At 36.3% G+C, this 24977-nt stretch overlaps 1 protein-coding gene across 1 annotated transcript in view; it reads left to right on the top strand.

Annotated features, from left to right (window-relative positions):
• Positions 1-24977, top strand: part of SHANK2 (SH3 and multiple ankyrin repeat domains 2) — a 323086-nt gene that overhangs the window by 268020 nt on the left and 30089 nt on the right. The window contains exons 17-20 of the mRNA XM_033006803.2: positions 14834-14969; positions 17633-17713; positions 18081-18089; positions 20854-20874. Of these exons, the coding sequence (XP_032862694.1) occupies positions 14834-14969; positions 17633-17713; positions 18081-18089; positions 20854-20874 (247 nt within the window). The remainder of the gene's footprint in view (positions 1-14833; positions 14970-17632; positions 17714-18080; positions 18090-20853; positions 20875-24977) is intronic.

Below are 24977 nucleotides of genomic sequence, written 5' to 3'. Positions count from 1 at the left end.
CCTTTCTATTCTTCATTTGTCATACATACTTCATAAGTACCTTTTCTGATTTTTGCTTGCTTGCTTTAAACTTAATTCACATTCCAAAATATTTAACATAGAATCGAGCTTCCTGGGGTTTTGCTATCTGTGAATGTTTTGGGGTTTGCCTTTTTTTTTATTTAATGCACAGAAGATAAAACCAGCAGGGCCACAAGTCTGCAAAATGACTCGTTATGAATGAGGTTGCCATTTTCTAATTGAAAGACCTGTTATGTGATCTCCACTTGTGCTCCATTTATCTCCCTCTCCTCAGTGTCTGTGTTCAGTTTTGCAGCATGTTTATTTCAATAATATGCTTCTGATGAGTTGTTCCATTTTACATGGTCGTACAGCTATTCAGTGTGTTCCTAAAATGTCAGTGCGTAACAGCACTGATTCATCCAATACATTGCACAGCTGACTTCTGTTTGTGAAGCAGTCAATTTTGCTGCTAACTTTAGGTGTTGAAAGAAAGAAGAGGGCAGGTTTGGGTTCGTTTGGGCACTAGAAGGAAATAAATGTTTCCAAAGAAGTATTTTCAGCTTGTTTTGTTACTGGGTCTGACTGGGGAGCAAATGTTTCCAAAGGACAGGCTGCATCATCTCAATGCCACTGCAGGCACCCACAGACTTGGAGCAATGCATAAGGCAAAACATTGCTCAACTGGTTTTGCCTTTTGCTGCAAGGATATCGCCTCAAGACTAGCATTCTGTGTAGGCTAGGTGGAGCCGCTTTAAAGGCCAGAAAATTTTCTCGTGCTCCGTGAGTCATCAGATTATACAAAAATAGATTTTTACTTCTAACTGTTTACAAATAAAATCAAACTTAATGAAAGGCTTGTTGGTGATTTTTATTCACTATGACAAAATGCTCTGAGGAATCTGCTGTTATACTTCTATGAGGCTTGTTCACTAACCAAAATTAATCATTCTTTCTTAACAGAGGAGCTTTTTGCACTTAAACTCTTGCTTGAGATGATATAAAGTCATTCTGTGTGAATTATAAGTAAATTAGAATGTTTCTTCTTTGAAGTGGTAACAAAAAGTCTCATTATGAATTAATGAAGTTGTTCTTATAAACAAGTTTGCTTTAAAGAGAACTCCAAAAGTTGTCTGCTGTTGCTTTTGAGTTTTTCTTGAGTTGATGTTGTGTAAAACTTTGTATTTGTGGTTAGTGTCTATTTTACATTATAATTATGGATATACATTCGGATAGTCTTTTGCAAAGTAGGGTGAGTAGGATTTCTTTTGTTGTCCTTGTGGATGCATCTGGTGAATTCTGACACTCCTGAGCAAAAGTAGATACTAGAGGATTGTCCGTTATTGCTTTTTATAATGTGTTGTGCTTCATAACCAAATCTGTTAGAGCTTTTCACCTCCATTGATTGGGCTTTAGTGGTTGATGATTGGTTAGGTATGTTAGAGTGGATTAGTTATTTTCCCCTTTTCAAGGCTGTTGAAAAGAAGCACGGGCTTAAAGGTCACAAGATGAGTCTTGGGCTGAATTGGGATTGTAGTGCAATTTTGCTGCAGTATTAAAGGAAGAATCACTTTGAAACAAAATAATGGAATTCTATCTAAAAAGAAAAAAGGAAATTATCAGGACTAGATTTAATATAAATAGTTGGGAAGCAGTTAGAACAAACTGTATCTGCCATGCAAGCAATACATTCTTAGCAAGCAAATTTGGGTAGCTGAGTTTTACACTGCATGGTTATTGTTCCATGAGCCATTAATCTGAGATGGAGGACCATCTCTTTCTGCAAACAAGCTGCTACAGCTGGAGTGGAATGTATTTTGTCGCCTTAGTAATTCCAATTCTTTGCTTATAGATCTGTGTAATTTAGTTTGGTTGGTTATTTTAAACTAAACACATCTCTGTAGCTATAGTGTGCTATGACTTTCTGATGGATAGCTCTTTTTGTTTTTTATTTTCAGTTTCAGAAGTCTTGCATAAAACATACACATTATTTTGGCAATTAATAGAAAACTGCGTATGGTTACTGGAATTGGTAATTTTTTAAATTAGGGTGGGACACTCCTGACATCACCAAGTTCATGACTCAACTGACTGATGCGTATTTCTTACCTCTAATGTAATATGGAAAACATTTTTTATGTGAGTTTCATTATTCTGTATGTGCTTAAGCATTTCTTAGGGCCAGACTTCAGTCTTCATTTGCCATGGCAAAATGGTCTGCAGGCATAAACTGTTTACCAGTTTCTAGTCAGTAGTGCTATTGAAGTCAATGAGCATAAAGTTAACCACATCAGGATGCTGATGAATCAAAGGATGCCTTTCTGTGGTACAGCTCAGCCGCACGGCTCTACGGGACAAACAACAGTCAAATGATCCAGTGATGTTAAAACAGCAAAGTGCCTGCAGATTTGATGGGTCTGGTAGGTGCCAAATTAAAACACCTGGCCACATAGATAGGAGTGTATTAATAGGTATTAAAACACAAAACCACATTTCTTCCCAACATTAATCACTGAAGACAGACATCAAGTAAAATGTGCTTTACAACGAGGCACAGTCTGTGTGATTGAAAAATCAAGCTGGAGCTGTTCCTGTTCAGGTTTCTGTTTCTGGAAGCAGTCCTGTTTGTGCGTGTCCATAAAGACTGAGTAAGGAATATTGGCTTACATTTGTTTTACCTATTTAAAGCTCTCTTATGTAGCTCATATTTCCTTGCAGTGTGTATCTCTGAAGAACAAAATAATTGCCTGCAAGTCTCGCTCTAAAGACATAAATGTTTTACTGTGTTTTCTTCTAGGTTTGTATAGCAAATGTCATCACATACATCCTAACCTAACTATTCTGTGAGTTTTAACAATGATACATGGCCTCCAAAAAAAAACTTATAAGCAATTCCCAGTTTAAGGCAGCATAGTTAAAACTAATGTGACTTTAAGAAAGAATTATCTCTATGTGCTGTAAGATTAGGCTTTCCTACATAAAGAGGAATACATGAGCAGTACATTTTTTTATTGTTCCTAGTGCAGATGCATTTTCTGGAAAGTAACTATATGTAGGAGGAGGAAATATAGATTATCTGTACTTGATGACAACACATTCTGTCAATATATCTGTGTAATCTTTGTAAAAGTTTTAACTGAAAAGCATTGAAATGTACAGAACCAGTCAGTTTATATTGCATGTATAATGTTTCATTTTAAATTGTGTTGCCTGACTAATGTGTGCTTACCTAATGAAAAAGAATATTGGGCTTCATTATTAATACTCATAAAGAGATATATATTTTGATATCTATTTTAAAATTCTCTGCCTAATGGCCTTTACTGTAGGTATGCACAGTTTTAAAAATAGAAGGGCTCAGCCTGCTATCTTCTACCTATTGTAAATACTTAACAAGTGGTTCATTCAGAATTCAAATAAAGATCTATTGTCTTCTCGATGCTTGCATAATACCACTGTACTCCTGATTTTAAGAAAGGATATATTTTTAGGTTTGAGCATAGCCTCCTGTCTTTATAAAGTATTAAGCTGGGAATTGTTTAATTGGGGTCTGTAGCATTTAATCACTTCAAAGGTCAGAGTGTGGCAGATGAGTGCTGTTCCCAGGGCATACTTGCACGAGCACTTGTAGCAGGAATTCTGGCTTCAGCTTCCCCTGCTCGTCACTCCTGTCCCCACGCTCCCCGCGGCCCAGGTGAGGCTGTTTGTGATGCTGCTCCCTGAGCTTAGCTCCAGCAACAGGCCTGGGTTAGAAATGCTGTCTGTCCAAAATGGATCCTATTCCTCATGCTGCCCTGCAAAGCATTGTCCCAGAAGAGCTGAGGGGTGCAGCAGGGGTGTTTGGTCATACGGTACTGCCAAAAGGATGCTTGGCCACAACTTGGCAACCGAACAGACCGCCATTCCACTCACTGTGCTGCCCATCGCTGACCCAGCAGTCAGATCACAATGATAATTTCTGAAACTACACAGTGTTAACTATTTCACTTCAATGATCCACATTAAAATTAGCCTCCTTTTTTTTTTTTTTTTTTTTTTTTTTTTCCTTCTCGAGTCATCTTATCAGAAGAGCCTCACAAAGCATTAGTGACTCTGCTGAGAGAATGGCAAGCTAGTATGGGAGTGTTTGGTCAGCAGAGGAGAGTAGAGGGATGAGAGACTGTTAAACTTGCATTTCCACTGCTTAAATGTGCAATTTGGGTTGCATTTATTTTCTTTACAGGGAAAAAACAATTTGCTCAGACCTCAGAGCAAACGCAGCAGAGGTGAATGACTATGGATATGTCAGAGAAATTAGGTGAAAGCAGCTCTTGTTGCAATGGTTAAGCAGTTTTAGATTTTCATGCATGCTTCCATCTGTGAAGGGCAGATATGCTAGAGATGTTTCATTAGTATATGGGTGACCTCTAGTCTGCTATTTTTGGTACCCTATTTTGGTGCTGGCTGTGTACCATAATTTATAGGCTATAATAGCATCTGAGAACAAATTAAATGTAAGAGACATGTTCATGAAATGAATGTTAATACTTGCTATTGCACTTCAAACTTCATTTTAATTTTACTGAATTTTAAATTAGAACACATTTTTTTAAAGCATTGGGATTTGGGGAAAAAAAAAGAATAGTTATCAGCGTATATTCACTGCATTTATTTTAAGGACAAAAGCAGCAAAAAGCAGCAGAAAGTGGGTGAACTATCAGGTACTAATGGAACTCAGATATACAAAAATAATTACATGCTGAAAAGACAAAAGGAGTAGCAAATAAATGCAATGCCAATAAATCTAGGGCAAAGGACAAGGTGAATGCCAAATCCAACCCCTGTGATTAAATTAGGCCACCCTCCTCCTAAGGATTGTTGTGAGCCAGACAGATGACATATTTGGCTCTGGCATGCTCCTGTGCTACCAGGACAGGGGGTGAGAAGAGGAAAAGGATTTGGTAGAGGAAGATGGGATCTTAAAATGTTGCAAGACTCTCTCCCTAGCTATGGACCAAACTGTGCCCAGACTCTCTATCTGTGGAGCACTAAAGCTTGTTCCCAGGTGCAAACCTCCTGTCTGATAACTACTGTGAGCGTGCAGGAATTCAGAAGTGGTCTCTGACTGCCCAGACAACGGTTGCACATCTTTTGTTCACCTTTGACATTCCCAGGCCATTAAATATCCAGTGAATATACATCACATTGTTTAAAGCACATCAAAATACCAAGTGTAGATCACAACTTCATACTGCCTTGTATTAATATATACTGGTTCGGTGTAATACTATCCTAAAGATTCCTCAGAAATGGAAACCCTTTCAGGTGTGTGTATGAGAGAACAAAGCAGATGTGCACTATTCACTTGATTTTTTTTCTAAGAGTAGACATGAAAAACTGCCACCTTTTGCACCTGAAATCCATTGGACAAATTCATCCTAAGTGTAATTTAATTGATTGTGGTACATTGCAGTTCAATCAACTGCAATAAAGTTAATTGAAATTCTCCTAAGAAATGTGACTTAAACCAAATGATTCAAAATAGTAACAGGTACCGATTAATGGAGACAATTCTTTTTAATAGGAATGGGTCCAAGTAATTGAGTGATGTTTAAATGTTCTGTATAAGGTAGTTTCATGAGGACAGAAGTTACTTTCAGCAGCTTTCAGATTAGACACAGGTATGCAAAATGCACAATTTTAGATTAAAATGCTAGTTTAACATGGTTCCACCTTTTTAATCCACAGCACGGGTAAGAGATAAAAAGCAACCTTCAACTCTGCTGTTTTTCTTATAGTATATTCTTTCAACTTTGACCTCAAACTTAATCATTGAGTTCTGTACAGAAACAATGCTGTTGTTTGTGTTACTTGGCAATGTTTTTAATGGGACAAAATAAGACATTATTGAGAAACTATTTTGATACATAATTTGATTGCTTATTTTTTCTAGTAAAACTGGATTATTGTTGAACGCCTTTAATTAAAGTAATCTGGGGATAAGGAAAGTTCTATTAAAATATCCACTTGTTTTTTCTTCTTATGCTATGTGTGCATATATGTGCACGATATCAAGTGTACATGGTCACTTGAGCAAAATTCACAACTTGACTTGTGGAAAAAGGTCAGGGCTTTTATAGATTTTAACCAACATTAAGATCAAATATTTTGTTGCTGAACTTAGTCACAAACAATTTCCACTGGCCATGTGTAAGTAACTCTCTCAGATACTCAAAAATGTCTGTGCTCCAGGTAAAAGACTGTGAGGAACGGAGTAGTGCAGACTTCCATCTAGTAGGTTATTAGAAGAAAATAAGTTACACATTTCTCTTGAGAGAGGTCAGACACTGACACAGGTGCAGTGTAGGTTAGGTGAACTACAGGTGAACATATGACCATCCTTATAAACCAGTTTGACTGAAGTTAGACACATTTAAAAAAAAATAAATATCTGGCTTTGAAGTGCTGGACAGCTGTTGTGCTCCTGCTCCATTTGGGTTCGAGACATTTTGTCCTAAGAGGTTATTAAAAGGCTTGTTTAACTGAGACTCCCACCTGATATGTTTGCAGAATGCATGGAGAGTAAGGGGAAAATAGTTACTTAGGCTATTGGCAGTTTGGCACAGGAAAAAAAGATTAATATAAACTAGTCACACCTAGGATGGAAATTAGAAAAAAAAAAAAAGGAAGGCTCTTTTCAGAGGTTCTGGGTCTAACAAGAATAACAGGGACAAGAAATCTAAGAAGTTTCAAAATGGAGCTTAGCTAAATGTTAAGAAACAAATTATGCGATGCAGTTGCCATGACAACAAAGGAGTCTGGGGTTTATGATCTGAGATGCCTCTTCATTCCGATGTTTCTATCAGAAATAGATGTTCCTAAGTGCAGCTGAAGATTTGCCATACTGGTGCTACTCAAGGGGTTGAAGAGATGCAAGCTAAAGCCTTGCTCAACAGCGTGGCTCAGCTATCTCCAGGCAGAGCCAAGATTCCTGCTGCAGTTCAGAAGATGACAGTTTTGCCACTGCTAAATCTATTGAAGGAGAAGTCTGCCGCCTGGCTGGAGCAGCCCTGCAGATCCTGGTTTCACCAAGGAAATGCACTTCAGCCTGCCCTGCTAGCCTTGCAGGGAGCAAGCACCGGGCAGGACATCTTCCCTGGGCACAATGTTCCCCCTATGCAAACAGGGGGGAGGGTGGTGACAGGATGATACGTAAAACCTCAAGACATAGGATCTCAACAGGGTGTTTTCCTTTAGATGTATCTTGTCTGTTTACCCTAATATTTGAGCTTATGTGAATAAATTTGTACTATAGCAATGCTACTAATGATTTTGATACTTTCCCTCTAATTCATATCTACCTCTTTTTCTGAAAGGCTGTAGGTACTTCCGTAGGATATTTCTGAAGAAACCCCATAGAATCACAGAATTGTTGAGGTGGAAGTCACTTCTGGTGACCACCTAGTTCAATTCCCTGCTCACTGGTTTCATCTTCTTTACAGCCTGCCATGCATTAAGGCCACCAATCCAGGCAACTCTCTGAGCAAGTGGATTACTACTAAAAATTTACTAATGCAAGATTTCAGCTGGAGTTTCCACATACTTGTATCCCTGGTTCTGTGAAGCTTTTTTTTTTTTTTTTAATAGTGTCTATTAGGTCAGGAGAGTGCGTGAAGTCTCTGAAGCATCTTTTACAGTAAATTAGATTAAGTGGGTTATGGTCAAATACGACTAATAATAGAAGTGTTTGTGTTGGAAATCAGAATATAAACTCACTTCCTATCTGTATTAGCAAGTTTTCAGGAATTTTCCAGAGACTGCTCAAGGCCTGACTCAGGACCTGTTCAAATAAATTATTAGTTGAAGCCCAGTGGACTGAAGCCATCTGCTTTTGTCTATTTAAGCTTCTATGGTATGATGTGAATAATCGGGTTTACAGATACAAATTCATAAATTAATTTCCATTATGGGACTTATTTATATATTATATTATTCGTTTCTCTTTTAATCTAAAACAGATTAAACTCATGTGCCAGCTTTTTGAGACAATGAATCTTGAAATTGTTTGCGTTTAAATGCATTTTATAAGTACATAAAATATGGTATTAATCCAAAGCATCTTTGGGATTTGGACCTTTTTGACTTGCCTCCTCATTCGGATCTCCAAACTCTATCAGCAAATGTATTCATTCAATCCTTTCCTGTAATACTCAGAGAAACGTATGCTGCCAACAGAATTTGTTAAAATTTGCTTTGCAGAGAAGCCTTTTAAGGTGGACTATCTACCTTGGTGCTGTTCATGGGCCTGTTGATGATGGTAGATTACCACTGAAGGCAAGCACTGGTAAAAGCGTTCAGCATTTAGAATTAATTTAGGGGTTTTGACATAAAGCAAATAATATAATTTTTGACACTATATATGCTTGTAGAGTGCAGATTTTGGACACGGTCTAAGTTCGTGCTAAATACCGCTCCAGCCCATCACAGAGTTTAAGGCCAGCCCAGCCACAGACACCGTGGCCAGTTGCTGGTTTTCAGTGAATGAAAGTCTTGCAGCTGACCCCCGGGTTAGCACTGCAGGTATAATGAGTAAATGAATAATTTCCCAAAGATTGTCTAGGTCGCTGTGTCTTTCTTTTCTAAATGTCTCACATTTTAATCTACAGAATAAGAATACTTCACAGATGGGAAATTCATACTGGTTTGTGACATGCTTAGTGTTGTGTGCACAACTGTGTAGCTACTTGAAATGCAAAAGTATAATTTGAGCCTGCAAAATTAAGTGTGTGCTATTTATTTTGCTGGTACAAATTGTAATTGGGTTAGCGTGTGTTAAGTATTTACAAAAAATGGTGGATTTTTAAAAAATGTGTAGGCAGGGGTTTGTAAGTGTTTGTAACAGGTTTGGGTTTTTGTTGTTTTTTCATGTAGTTCAATGGATAGGAAGAGCTTCTGGGAAGCTTATTTTGACAGAATGTGCATTTACAATTGCAAGATGAATTTATTCACCACTGCACCAATGGTCATTCTGAGCACAATGATTGAGTTTTGTCTACTTAATTACTGTTAATATGATTGACTGCAGTTTCCGCTGAGAGAATGTTTAGATAATGGAAGGATTAGGATGATGCATTGAAGAAATTAAGATTTTTTTTTTTTTTTTTATTAATAGAACAAGCTCTGCAAAGGTCTCTTTCTCTGGTAGTGTTTTTTTCTTTTGCACCTTCCTACGGGAAGGCTGCTCTGGTGAATATGTTCCAGCTCATGCATCTGCTATCCTACAATATGCAGAGTTGAGTTATTTTATTTTATTTTATTATATTATATTTTATTTTATTTTATTTTATTTTATTTTATTTTAATTTTATTTTTCAACCCATTGCATAGTTATAATTTTCAGAAAAAGAATGCTTTTATGCAGCCTGTTTCAATATCCATAAAAATCTACTCAGTATCTCTAGGACACTCATTAATGCACTCTTCAAAAAAATCCATATTTTTAAATAATAGAATTTGTTCTTTCCTGTCCTACATCTGCCCATGTAGGGAAAATAAATGCATGTATTTACACAGTGAAGAGTCTGTTTGCAATCAAATATTGCCTGGTGATGGAGGGTGTGGCAAAAGAATGGGGGCCCACCCAATTGTAGCTTCTGTGGGGAATAAGTACTATAAAGAATAACGCACTCTTTAATTTTTTTTAAGATATGGAAGTACCCATTTATTTGGGGGGTGGAGGGGCAAGTTTAATCATCAGGAAATGAATTTCAAGGTAATTCTATTTCTAACCTTGCTTCTAAAATAAATACCAGCTGCCCTGTAGGCAGTATAGTGATCATTTAGTGGTGTGCAAATGTAATTATACACGAAACAACCAATTTACAATTTTCTATGCCTCTCAGCAGTGTCTGTGGCTACACTGACTTACATGTTGCTGTAGCCCTCTCTCTTACTGCATTTTAGATTACCTAAAATGTCTTTGTGAAAATAGACCAGGAGAGAAGATACCTGCTTCCTCTTCTTTGTGCTCGTAGCAATCACCTCATGCTGAATACTGCTTCTGCCTTCCGCCCTCACTCCTGGCTTCATGCCTTCAGTTACAGTGCCCTTTCCAGCTAGAGTACATCTCTTGAAATCACCCATCAAATTACTTTACTGCCTTCCATTCATGTTCACTGTAAACCAATTCCTAGCATATCCTATCCTTTTCTAAACTTCTTCCCTTTCATAAACTGTTGTCGTTCTCAGTCCTGTGCGCTTGTCTCTGATGTTATCAGGATTATAAAGTTGCCTGAGCAGGAGCATCCTTTTCTTTGCAAAATTCAGGAGAAATATATTGATGTGATGGGTGTTCATATATCATCTTTTTTATGGAGGGCTCTTTCATGTAGGGAATATTTCACACAGAAAGAAAAATTGATTACCTGATTGATATTTTGCTCTTGGAAACCACATCATTATTTATTCTTGAATAAAGTTTCATTATTTTTATTGGATTTTGTGGGGGTTAGATGTTGCTATCCATAAATGCTCAGTAAAATAAAGTCAGAGTGGTGGAGCTGGGTATTAAAGATAGTGAGATTTATGACTCTCAGTTGTCTTTCTCACTGGCTTACTCGGTATTTTTGAATCATCTCTTGAGAGAATGGCCCTGTTGGAGAGAGAATTCTTCATCAATGGTGATCAAAGTCTTTGTGCAAGAGGAACCTCGTTGTTGATCACCATCTCCAGTATGGAGCTTTAGGCAGGTGTGAGTCTCGGCTGTGAAGCACACTGAATGCAAGCCACAAAGCACTTTCAATTCTTCGAGAGGGTGTTGGAGGGACCAGCGACGTGTCTGCTGTGGTCACAGTGGTGAGAGGTGGAGAGTAGACACAGCACACTGCTTGTTTTCTTGGGGAACTGAATCTTTCATGCTCAAGTATATTGTCTTGCTGTAGGAAGCCATGAAATGACAGCTACGTGAACAACTGATTCCACCAGCTAGGAGAAAGGAATGAAACCTCTTAACTATGCAGAGGTGATGGCAAGTATTGTTTGCTGTCATGTATGAATATTTAAAGTCTTAAATGTATCCAGAAGTGCCTGAATTAGCCAGCTGCCTGTACCTCCAGTTATAGCTGCAAACCAGCCCATCCATATCTCCTCTAAAAACTGACCAATGCATGAGCATTGCTTTGCTTGCATTTCTTCCATGTTAGCTGCCTTTAGCTACAAGCTAACTAGTAATGGTGCGATCGCTTGGGACAAAGGTTGGGTAGCACTGTCTCACCTGCTGTCTTTGACTCTGTTCAGTGTCATTTGATCCTTTCCACTGAGTGGTTCACACAGTTATGTTACAACAGGTACATGAAAAACATTGGTATGCACCACGTGGCTGATAATACTTCAGCATTGAAACACAGTGCATTGCACACTACTAGCAAATTATTTTATCTGGAAAAATCGTCTACCGTGAATTTTTCTCATTTCTGTCTCCAGATTGCTCTTAAGTCTTAGTTGTCCTGCCTTGTAACATTGTACTGCTCTAAAAAAAATGTATATCAATTATACAAAGTAGAAAAAGTACTGAGATATATAATTGAAAAATCTTGATATTCACAAAACCCTTCTTCCTTTTAAACACTTCCAAGAATATTTCATACATACTCAAAAAGTACGTTCAGCTTGCAATAGCTCAGGCTTCCAGTTTAGGCTGTTTTTTAAAGATATTGAGTCTATGAGATCGTATTATTTCAGAAATTATTTCTTAAATTCTCTCAAAGTAACTTCCATCCAACTGCCTAGTTTTAAACAAATGATAATAAAGTATGAATTTCAAGAATATAAGGTTCTGAGGCTTTGCTTGAGAGTCGGGAATGGATAGAGGATAGTTATTGAAATTGTTGGCTGTCCCAAGGAACAGTTTTCCTTGCATTTGACTTACTGGATGACCAGTTGCCACTGATGTAGCATGGAACCAGCCACAACATGTATCTATTTTCACCTATTTGTGAAGGGCATGGGAAAGAAAGCTCTGTGCAGGAAAGTTTTGGGGAAGTGGAAGAAAAATAAGAGCTTAAGGTTTTGCAGTGCAAGATTACAGAAAACACGCTGAAAGATTGTGCTGAAGAAGAGGGAGAGACACAGATTTGTCCCTGCAAAACAACTTTGCTAGTTTGACTGTTTATAGAACATGCCTTCTAAACACTTTGCTACTAAAAGCAAGAATATTTTTTTAATGTTTCAAAGAATGTGATCACATTTAATATTAAGTACACATGTGATTATTAAATGAATTGGCACAGGTGAAATAGATATCTATTTTACTGATTATAAAAATATACTTTCTTTAGCTTGTTCACAGAGCCTAGAAGAGATGCAGTAGTCATCTCCCAGCTACCAAAGCTTGAAGTGGAAGTGGAGAGGCAGTCTCATTAAATTATTCACACCTGAAAAAGTTTTGCTGAATAATCTCAAACTAAAACTTTCAAACAGACCTTCTAGAACTCTGTTTAATGACCATTTCTACAGTCATTTGGCTTATATATACATTATTGAACAAGGTTAAAAGAAATAGAGAATCTGTCACTGAAATCCTAGTTCTTTATAAGCTATTGATAATTCTGATGCTATTGTTTTGTAATCATGCTACAGTTTTACTCACTGAGGTGCTAAAGATAGTGAAGATGAACTACTGCTCAGCTGATTTTGTGTTTCTTTTGTTATCAGGTATTTCTGTAAACTCTTTGAGTTAGATAATCTTCAGGTCTCCTATCAATATTTTTATTTTTGCAATATAAATCTTTTTGGTACCAACTCTTGTAACTGTGCCTTTTAAACAAAGCTGCTATAAACAGTCATTTAAAGGTTCTGTTTCTGAGGCAGCTTTAAAAAACGTGTCATATATATTTGCTCTTCCTCTAAATGTTAAATATCATTGCACATAATGATGCGAACAGATGGTATGCTGCATAAGCTGTTTATCATTTTACACATTTATCACTTTACACTAGTGAAATGTACATGTGTTTGATTAATATTCACTTCTGTTTTATTTGGAGGTCTCTATTTTTTCACAGAATTAGGGGTTATATTGTAATCTGTACTGGCTTCCAACCTTAAAATTTAATTCCAGTAAAGATAGAGTAGATGCATTCTGTAGTTCTTAATTCCATTAATCTTTTTGTTGTGGAAAAGAATTACCTGGTTGAGGTTTTAGTACTGGAAGGAATTTGTAAGTAAATGAATAACTCTGTTTGCTAAATGGATTTAGTCAGATTAAATTTAGATGCCATTGGTCCAGCTACATAAATACCATATCTTGGAATTACATACGAGATGCTAAGAAGGTGTAAAATAAAACAACAGTCTTATTCATATATTTGTTCTTTTATATTTTCCACATACAAAATGAAAGAACTTCATATTTGCCTGCTCAACAGGTCTGGATTTTTGGCACATGTTACACCTATGTCACTGTGTATGAAACTAAAAAATTCTCAGAAAGCATCTCAAGCTTATAGACATAGCACACGGACCATACTTTGAAACTTCTGACTGCAGCATTGTATTACAAATAGAGTTTACCAAGATGTTATTTCATCATAAGGCATTTTGTCTCAGCTAAAGTTTGAAAAAAGGCAAGATTTTCCTTTGATACAATGGATGGGAAAATTATTTCAAGTTGGAGTGGGTCTGCTTGTGCTTGTTTTCAGCTAAATGGCAATAATATCTAATGAGAGATTTTGCTCTAAACTGTAAATTCTTTAGAGTGTGAGATGCCCAGCCTGTCAGAATAAATAGAGCAGGCTAAAAGCACTTACTCTGAAAATGACTGTTCATTTTGGAAGGCACTGGGTGATCTCAGTGAAATATAACTGAGTCAGTTGAATTTTGGATAGAGATCAACTTCCCAGCAAGTATTCTGGCAGCATCTCTTCTTCACCGATTCTGTTCCTCAATATCTCTTATGTTCAAATAGCACATGCAGCACTTCAGTCTTATATGCTGCTATCATTCAGATTTCAGATGACTTTCAGTGACTTCTTATAGATTGAATGAATAAATGAATTACTTTTATCCATGCTTATTTACAGTTTTTATTCATGTACTTTCTTCTATGTCTATTAATCAATATTATGGAAAGATGTATACAGCAGAAATTATGATGTAGCACTGGGAATTACCCAGAGAGTATAAATTTTAGCGTGTAATGTTGCAGTGCAGTTTAAAGTTTAGTTGGCATGACCACAGTAGCTGGCCAGGACTTCAAGACTTTTTTGGACTGCTATGGCACTGTTGCCTTTCCTTCCAGGACATTACATTCTTCCGGATATTTGCAGAATGAAAATGCTAGGAAATAAGGAAAGTACATATAATAAAATTCTCTTGAACATGAGAGTTGATTTCAGCAGTGAAAATCTTTGTTCCTGGATGATCTGAAAAGAAAAGATGCTTAATATCTCATAGGTTATCTTAGAGAGCATAAAATGAATATAAAAGTTTGTGGATAATATAGTAATGAAAAATTACTGTCATTTAAGAAAATATTTTTAGTAAATGAAATGCAGACTTGTAGCACACTAATTGTTGGAAATAAGATATGTAGACAGAATGATTTGGTTGAACCCATTAACTTTTTTTAAAAAAACCCTCGTAATTATAAAGAAATTAGTTGCATATTTCATGAAGAGCTAGCATTGTTTTCTTATTGTAGTGTCATCTGTATGCTGTTTCTTAAATATGTATTTTTATTAAAAGACAGTAATTAGAAATTCTGTATCTTCCTGTTCTTTCCACCTTCTGTTTTCAAAACTGAAAGAACAGAAGTTGTCTGCATTTTGATCTAAAAGACTATTTTCTTCCTTTGCAGGTTAATAATGAGAATGTAGTGAAAGTTGGCCACAGGCAGGTGGTGAACATGATTCGACAAGGGGGCAATCACCTAGTTCTTAAGGTTGTCACAGTAACCAGGAATCTTGATCCAGATGACACAGCTAGAAAGAAAGGTACATTTTTCTCTTTTCCTAATGGGCTCCTTTTTGCTCCACAGCAAAGAGAATATGTATGCAAAATTACTGTTTCATACATTCTGATTTATAGACTTCACTTTTAAAATTTGAAATACCCTTCTTTTACTTAGAGTAATTTAATTCTGTTGATTTAGGCATTAATATGTGACAAAAAAAGGTAAAATTCTCTTGTCATGCTGGCCATGAAATTTAATCTCTGTGGATCTCTATACGTTTATATATTTGAAGATCTTGTAGTAAAATTTCTTGCAGTAGTGAGACAGAAAAAGCACAAAGAACAGTTTATCTTTTATTAATTAATTGCAAATGTACTTGATGTTAGTTTGACTCCTCTTCAAATGGGGAATTTACTATTTTGCAAAACACGTATTTCCGAAAGAACCTCTGTAAGAATAAGAAAAGTAAGTGGTAAATTTTTAGACCCAAGTTCTGGCAGAAAAAAAGTACTTTTTAATGGGAAAATTCCCCTAGGTTAATTCAAAGTAGAGGGGTTGTTCCAGCCAGGGAGAATCCCTCCTCCTCCCATAAGTAGAAAACATGCACAGCTGGTTTTAATGCCACCTGGCTGCTAGCAAGAAAGCAGCTACTCCACAAGAGGTTAGTATAGCATCATGTGCCACAAAGATTTTGAGAAAGAATTGTCTGGGTGCAAAGAAGACAAGCTTTTATTCCGGCCTAGGGGGATATTTTTATTAATAATTTTAATGGAGATGATGGCTTAACCTATGCCATAAGATTGAGCTACTGCCTGAAGAATTTCTCTGTGTTTCCTACCCACCCAAGAAAACGACCACCAAAAAAATCACACACACACAAAAAAAAAAAAAAAAAAAAAAAAAAGGATTTTGCAGTATTTCCTTCACCTTAGATACCCCTGAGTTTGCTCAGGTAACAGCTACTCTGGGAAGTCATTAAGCCCTCATAATTATCATTAAGCAGAAAAGATTGCTGCTCCTAACTAGTGTTCAGTACAGCAGCATCACATTTTTGAAAATTCCTGTTCCTCCCACCAGTTTCTTGAATTGTCACTCACAGCCACCTGGCTCTTCAACACAAGAGCGGGCTGGGAACTGGCACCCAAGGGCTCCCTCTTCCTTCATGACTAAAACTTTCTGTCTAGACTGTGAGTGTTCTTGATATCTACTGCTTATTAAAAAAAAAAAAAAAAAAAAAAAAAGCCCCCTGGGGGGAAAAAAGGCTATATGGCTATATTAAAGTAAATTATGTCCAAGCATGATCCTGTATTATTTTTAGCTTGATAGAATTACTATCCACACATTTTAAACAAACCTTCCACCTCTATCTTTGGGCATGTGTCATACTGGCCTTAATTAAAAGTGCTGTTGTACACAATCCAAAGGGAAGTTGCTTCTATAAAAATAGACCCAGTTCTTTGTCATTTTTCCAGAGTCTTCTATTGAGAATGTGTCATTTGCCAAAAACTTTCTCTTTTTGAACCTTGTTCATTTTTGATGCAAGGTGGTAGCCTTTCTTATTACCTCCAATTGCTGTTGTGCCTTGGGAATTGTGTGGAAGGATTTCCTTGCCATCGGTTTCCTTTACAGTGAGGCTGGTGTCAGATACCCAGCCTCATTTAACAATCCAGTATTTCATGCAGTTTCCCTCTCAAATGTGTTGTCACTTCTCTTGTTGGTCAAGAGCAGAACTCAGACTGGAATTAATATGTGCAGTACTTAGTAGTCTCATATCTGGCACTGAACCTGAGCTATATTTTTTTTTTCTCATGACATACTGTTATTCAAGCCTCTATAAGAAGATGATGGAGCTTAACAGGGAAAGGATGACGCTAACATAGTGGATATAGGTGATACAGGAAGAACTTTGTCTACTTCTTTCCTCAATCACTCTTTCTCACCCCCAAACTGCTTTGCCACCTCTTGACAAAACGGTGTAGCCTGATGTATAATATTGACAAACCACTTAAGAATCCTTAACTTTAATCCATGTCCCAGAGCCATTTCTGTCTACTGGAAATCTCCAATTTTCCTACCAACATTGGCATAATCTCTTCTGATGTTACTCTCCTTTCTGACAGCCAGAAACATTTGTTATCAGGATATTAAAACACATACCGAGTTTTAGTTTCTGTGCTAGATTGCCTTGATATTTTAAGATCTTATTTATTCTGAGAATCACCTGTTTTCCCTAGGCTCACCATAACTATTAAGATAAATTTGAATCCTCTTTCTTGTATTTCTCAGATTTAACAGTTTCTTCAAAGGTGAAATTAATCTGGCAGAGATTGGCTGGTCTCCACGAGATTTTTAGCTATGTACATTTCTTAGAAGGAGGGTCACAACCACTGTGAGGCACTTTCTCTAGAAAGTCTTTTTCCTACTGAAAAATAGAAAGGCACAGTTATTTAGCTTTAAATGTTTTTATGTATCCTGTTACATAAAAGCATGCTGATGTGTCAAACAACCTACGCTAAAAGTAGAAACAGTATAGAAATTCAGTACAGGAAAAACATCTCAGGATTTTTTCCTCTGCATGTATGTATTTATTACCTTATTTAACGTAGCATATTATTTTAAATAAATATGAAATTGTGTATGTGAATACAGTGGTTTAGATATGTGCATTTACTTATACTGTATATCCTTCTGTTTAATGCAAAGCCCCACCACCACCTAAGCGAGCTCCAACCACTGCACTGACCTTGCGGTCTAAGTCAATGACCTCAGAGCTTGAAGAGCTTGGTAAGAAAGTGTTTTTTGACAAGCATGCTGACATACTAGAAATGTAAAAAAAAAAACCCACATATATATATGTATATATGTTAAATTGACTAAAAGGAACTGCACTGTGTACAGTACATAGAACAGAAAAAGTTTTAAGAATGCTGCATCTATGGAGAGTTCAAATATGCATGATTCGCATGAATGATTTTTGTTTAAACTTGTGCCTTTACTGCTACGCAAGAGAATGTTGATACATTTATTGCATCATCAAAGTTTGGCACATCTACTAAAAAGTAATGCCTTATCATATTTTGTTAGCTTTGCTTTCTAAATTTTCAGTTCATCTAATATTGTTTTATTTTAAATTTCTGTGGCCTCTCATTAGTGGATAAAGGTAAGCTGCCAGAAGCTGTTGTTAAAAAGCTGACAGTGTTAAAGCAGCTTCAACTTCAACTTGTTTTCATTAGACTCTGATCTGAAAAAGTGCATATTATGATATCACTTTGATTTCTGTGCATGATATAAACTTAATTCTTCTCACTATTGGTAATAAAAAAGTATTGAGCATTCAGTCTTTATTTGCTAATTTTAAGAAATGTGATTGTATATTCCTTTGCTTGATCATCCACATTCTAGATATGCATAATTCTTTGAGAATTTTAATTTATTTTCTAGAAGTGAGGGAAGTAATAGTTATTTTCTTTCTGGTTTTAATCTGCTAGGTCATTAAAAAGTAGAATTTCTGCAATTAAACTAATAAATATGCTATGAATGAACCATATATATAAAGGGAAAAGCCCAGTGCATACTTGTATATTGCTATTACACTGGAACAGTGTGTTTAGCAAGTGATAATTGGGTGTAAAAACAAACCATGCCCCTCACTGAAGAGTAATAGAGTCTATCATGCAATTAAACCATTTTCCCATGTAATCCTACATTGATTTAAATACTTACATTTTATAATATTTTTTATTTCTGGCATGGACTCATGTGAAGGCCAGCTGGAAGGAATCAAAGCCTTGTGGCCAATTTTTGTTCCCTGGAAGTCAATGTTTTCTGAGGCAGATGGACCCCATCCATCCTTTAGTGAGTCAAGTAACATAGTTTCAGTGGGAGGTCTTACCAACAAAGGGGTGCTGAAGTGGTTACTGTCTTCTCTTTGGTATAGCAACCACGTGAAGACCAAAATGAAACAGTCTTACTATTTAGCTCGAACAGATCTCAGAAAATTAATTTTTTTCTGTGCCAGGAAGTTTAGGAGCTTGACTAAAGGTTTCAACAGTTTATGAATGCTCCATAATTTTTCTACCAGGATTAAAATGTAAAATATTATGTCTGAAGCCACTTTTTGGGTTTGAATTTTTTATTTGTTTTTCTTTCATGGAGTGCTAAGAGGTTGTAAAACTTTACTGGCTTATCGACACACTTTCCCAAGGGGACAGAAATACTTAGGCACCATTTTTCCCCCTTCATTATCCCCTTCTGCAAATCACTTTCAAACTGAGGATATTCTTCTATTTGTCTTACTTTTCAATCTTACACAGTAGATATTGTTCTTAAAGTAGAGAGAAGCAGCACTCTTCTCTAAGGGAAAATAGCTTATTAATAGTAATGTCACCTCTGCAGTGAAGACCATTATATTTTACCTTTCTCACCCCCTTGTTCAGCTTACAGTGCTTGATCTGCTATTTGTTCTTATCGACTGGCAGAAACCACTGCAACTCTTGTGACTGGAAGCCATGGGACATGACTTGAACCTTTAAGTACATTTCCCATACATATCTTTATCCAGATGGGGCAAATATTACAGTGGCAAGACTTTACTATTCTGAACAATAGTCCTGAACCGTGTTCCAGAAGTGTATGTCCCCTAATAAAGCTGCAGTAATACTAGAGCATGGCAGAAATTTGTCTTCTTCCAAAACAAGACTGTAAATACCAGTTCCATGATACTCTGAACATTTTCCACCCTAGCAAACAATATGACTACTGTTATAAATAACATCTGTGGTCTACCTAATTTAATATTTGTCCTGTAAAAGGGCTGCTATTAGAAGGAAGGAGAGTTCTTAAATTGCACAACTGAACAAGCTTCCAAAGAGGAAATGCTCTCACTATCATCAGTTAAAAGTTGTCTTCTGACATAAAACACAGATTGTATGTGTGTATTTACATATAATTTATATCTTTATATGTATATGTGTATATATTGGACATCTGTATGAACTATGAGAACACCCACATTTTTATATCCATTAAACTCTCTAACGAATAAGCATTTGTTTCATAACATATATGTACAAACTAAATAGGAAGTATATATAGATGAACACTGTGGATGTTCTCATCAATATATATGTGTAATCTTTTTTCTGAACTGAAGAAACTCATGGTCTCAATAATGTCTCGTGGCAGAGAATTCCACAGGCTAATTATGTGCTGTGTACAAATGTATTTCCTTTTTATTGGTTTTAAATGTGATGCCTTTAATTTTATTGAATGTCCCTTTTTATGCAATAGAAGAAAAGGATAAACAGAAATTACACATTTGCTTTACCTTAGACTATATATACTTCTAATTTCTCCTAGCTAAGACAAACATTTTTTTTTTTTTAAATTTATACATCTTGCAGTCTTTACAGTCACTTCCTTTGTCTGGCCCTGAACTCTACTTACGGTTTTATTGACATGTTTTTAGCTACTCTGTTCTTCATAATACTGAGCAGACCATCTCAGTTCTCTTTCAAATGAGTTAATCCAAAATATGGCAGATAACATGTGCTAATGATTCCTTTCCAATCTGAAAAGATTTGAAAATGCCCTATTATCATAGCTTGAAAGCTCTGGTATCAATAAGCTGCCCCAATTACTGTTATTAAAAAAGAATTGAGGAAAAAAATATTTTAACATCTATCCCTAATATCTGCAAGGTAGCAATTTCTTATAGTTAAGATAGAAACCCTGATAAACTGTGCTTTTGCCAAGCTGTTTATCTGCTGTGGTTTGATAGATACATGCGTAGTAGAGGCTAGCAGGGAGAGACTAACTTCTTAGATGGAAGAAAAATGTTTATGCTCAAAATGACAGACAAGGATTTAGCATATAAAAATTATCTTCAGAATTGATTCACAGTTCATTCCCTTTCTATTTCCAAGCTTCAGTACGGAAGAAGAAGGGTAAGGGGAAGCATTTTGTCTCTTGTTTAACCTGTTTCTCACCTTTCCATAGTGAAGGATAATAACATAATGTAAATGTTGGCATATGGTCCAGTTTATTTTATGGTGTCAAATGTACATTAATTATTGTATATGTTTTTTAGTTATTTAGTTAATAAATTGCAAACACACTAAGAATTCAAACAGAAGACTACATTTGAAAATATTCCCCACATTTCTTCCTTTTGTCTCCTTTCCTTCATCTTGCCTTTTTTCCTTCTTTGTATCCAACTATTTTCCAAACCCTTCCATATCATCTCCTCACAGTTACTGTGCTAACTGGCAGCCACAGAGACTATGTGGCCAGTAACATATCCTCAGTGTAGTCCTACATTAGTGATTTTACTTGTCTTTTTGATGGCCAAATGTTATTCCCATGACCACACTGTCTCTGTCTCAGGAAATAGGGATCTTGCACACAACACTTGAACTTTTGACCTGGAGAAATGCTGCTCTGCACAATTTTAAGTTTTCAATATAACATCTTCCACGTTGTCCCGTATGCATGGAGTGCCCTCCCTGGACTGATTCATAAGGCCACTACTTTCTCCTTGAAATCTCTCCTAAAGACCCACTTCCCCTGTGATCCCTATTAAGCAGTCATCTAAGTAACGATGGCTAGGCAGAGGGGCAGGTAGTAATAGTGGTTCTATTTTAATAGTTTTTATAAGTGTAAATGTATATATATGTATACAAAGTTCATTTGTGTTTAGCTGTATTTTTCCATACTCCTGTATGTCATTTTGCTTTCTTAGATTGTAAGCTCTCCTGAGCAGGGATTGTGTCATTTACACGTTTTCATGGCGTCTGGCCCAAGGAAGAGTCTCAAACCTCCCTGAGCCCCTGGGTGATAGCTGGGAAAACAGTCTGCATCCTGCGCTTTGACAAAGTTCAGTGTCACAGAAAGGAAAGCTAGGCTGTAGGCAGTGTCTTCTCTCAGTATGGAAGGTTTTGATTTTTAACGTTAAACAGGACAAAACTGGGTTATTTTTCTGCTCTTTCGTGACCTCCTTTCAGGTCACTAACAGAGGTTCCTGCTAGTGATATTTTCCATTCTCCATTCAGAGCATATGACAGAATAAACCCCATTGCTACTGGTGTTTTTCTGAAAAACGCATTTTGGCAGCATACAAAAAAACCCCTTCATGTTTTTATTGTAGAGTCTTCCATCAACCAAAAATTCAGTTTTCTGGGTCATAGATGAGGGAGGCATTAAGATGAAAATGATGGCTTTTGTGGTTCTGTTTAACTGGTTTTTTTGGTTGTCTTTTGAGAGAGGTTCTGGTTCGCTGGAAGGATAGGAGAAGGGAAGGACATAGACTGTATTTTTTATATGCAGGATAGAAGATATGATGTTGGTGTTCTAAAGAGATAGGTAATAAAATCTTTAGGTTCACAGTAGTATGACATGAGCAGTATTCTCATTTTACTGCAATCACACAGCACGAATGACTAAAAAGTAAACTGTACTTAATCTGTGCCACTGACTTTGTGCTCACAGCAGTTGCCTGACTCAGAGAGATAGCATCCAACTTCAAAATGTGTGTTTGGAGGGGATGTTTTCAATAGTGAAACGACTTTCTGGATTTTGTGGGATATTGGGGAGGGGGAGGAGACGTTCTTGTAGGTTTCCAGGAATTGTTGAATGAGTAAGTTATGGCAACATGTAAACCTACAGTTAGTTGTAGCAGCAATTTTTTGGAGGCAGTACTTAAAATATAATTCCAGATAATGTGTTGTTAGCCCATTAATACTGAATAACCAAAATATGCATGCAGCAAATTAAAATGAAGATTTGAAAATACTCTAAAAAGAAAACATTCAAAGAAAAATTCTTGCTCATAATTTTCATCATCACTACAGAAAATAGGTATCATTAGAGTTTCAAAATTAATATTTTAAAATAGTACATTTAACTCTGTTCATAAATAGTTTATTTGACTCATTAAAATCATGGTTTTAAAGGGTTTTTCCTTCAGTTTTTGTTTTGACTTGTTTATCGATAACTTCCTGTGAATTAAGAAGTTAAAAATAGATGATTCTTAAGGAACACACCCATAAACTAAGATCTGTAAATGTCTAAATACATGATAGAAGTTTCATACTCCTAATCTTTTTTTTACTGCCAGGAAATAGGTTTGATTTAGTGAGTAATTTGGGATTTTCAGTGAAAGCAAAATGGACAGTGTTTAATTCAAAAGCCTAATATAAAAATCCTATAAGAGGAAGTACAAAATTAAGACTAGAGCAGACTAAATTTTCATAATGAAATGGGACTGACAAGATAAATAATTCTTCTGCATTAATAAATATTACTTTGACAGTGTCACACAAGTGTCAGTTGTGAGCTAGGGGTGGTGGTTTGTTTGTTCTTAGATTTCATGTGGTAATCAATATAAAATAATCTCTCCATATGTGTTGATACTGATCTTTGGGTTTTGATATAGGCTACAGTACCAAATACAAATGTAGGATTTTCCTCCTTTGAACAGTTTAAATGCTTTTACCACCTCTCAGATACAGAACAACTGTGATATCATCAACACAGAATATTGTTATGTGGCATCAAGTGTTTAGCAGCGTCTAAATAGAAAAATATCAGTTGATGGCATTCAAAAGAAATATTATTAGCTCTGTCTGCAATCAGCATTCACACTTCATCCCATTCCTGTTGTCCATTGTTTCAAAGGTGGCACATTCTAATGGCATCTGAAACAATGAAATTGCAGAGCAAATATATATAAATGAATGCCAAACAGCGGATTAAATTACAGTGTTATGTTATGTTTGAAGAAACCACTCACAAAGACATCTGGGTTCAAAAATAATTCTTTTATTTCACTGTGGTGGAGTTGATGATGGAGATTTGTCTGCAGGAAACAATGGAAATACCGTCAAAGCAACTTTTACAGCACTCACGTCGACTCCTTTGATAGTTTCCAGCATCTGCAGTGCTTCTATGTAGGAAGAAGGTTTTTTGATCTTCGCCAGACACTGTATTTTAGAAGACGAGAGCAAAAAGCATCAGACTTAATGAAGAATTCTTGAAGGGAATCCTTGTAAGTAATTGATTTGCATTACATATTTGGAATTCTAATGAGATGGCAATATAATAATAAGATAAAGCTTGTCATCAGATTGTCATTTTTCGCAAGCATAAAGCAATGACTCTGGGTGGAATTTGTGAAGTGTATGTGTGAAAAAATATAGGCCCCATTTTTGGTTGATCTAGCGAGGTTACAGGTTTTATGACTTGTAGTCTAACTTGTGGGGAGTCCAAAGCAGTGTAAGAAGGTATAGGATTAGGACGTGCCTACACGTTCTTTTAAAACACTTTATAAGGGAAAAGTATGGAAAATTGGCATGTTTCAAGGAGAACAATGCTAGCCCTGTTTTCCATGAAAAAAAAATTTGGCACCCAGCTGGCAACGTGCTGATTAGCAACTTTTGGTACAGAATCTTAAAATAACGGGTAACTCTCAGTACTGAACATTTCTTTAAACCCAGGTTTATGTTGCATGAGGTGGTCAGCTTTAACTAACATTTTGAAAACACTGGGGATCCTGAGCAGAGGTCAGTTAGGACTCTGTGTGGGTGTTCTCATTTCCGTTAGTATTATTTTGAATTTATCAGCTTATTCTTGAGTATGTAGTGCCCTTTCATGATACTTGTTTTTCTTTACTACAGGATAGTAATTGAAAAGGTTTTCAAAACCTTTCTGCATCAGCCAAACAAGACAATGGTATAAAAGAAGTTGGAAAAGGAATTGTAAGTGTTAAAGAAAGCGTGGGTTTTGTAGCATTTGGAAACAGACAAATTAAATATGTTGGCATATGTGAGTGTCACTTGCTATACTCAGATATTATTAATTGAATATCTAACCACATACTTAAAATCATGAGTGCTTGAGGAACAGTAAAAATTGCATGTGTTTCCCAACATGGTAGTTAGGGCAGTGGAAAACTTTTTCAACACTTTTAATGTGTTCTCTCTCTTTTTCAGGAGCCAGGGAGATGAAGGACTTATCTCCCTCATCTCAAAACCCCCTTTGCTGCTATTTCTCT

This window comes from Tyto alba, unplaced genomic scaffold (genome assembly GCF_018691265.1).
Source record: "Tyto alba isolate M040663 unplaced genomic scaffold, T.alba_DEE_v4.0 Super-Scaffold_8, whole genome shotgun sequence".
NCBI lineage: Eukaryota > Metazoa > Chordata > Aves > Strigiformes > Tytonidae > Tyto > Tyto alba.
This window is presented reverse-complemented; position numbering and strand designations above follow the sequence as displayed.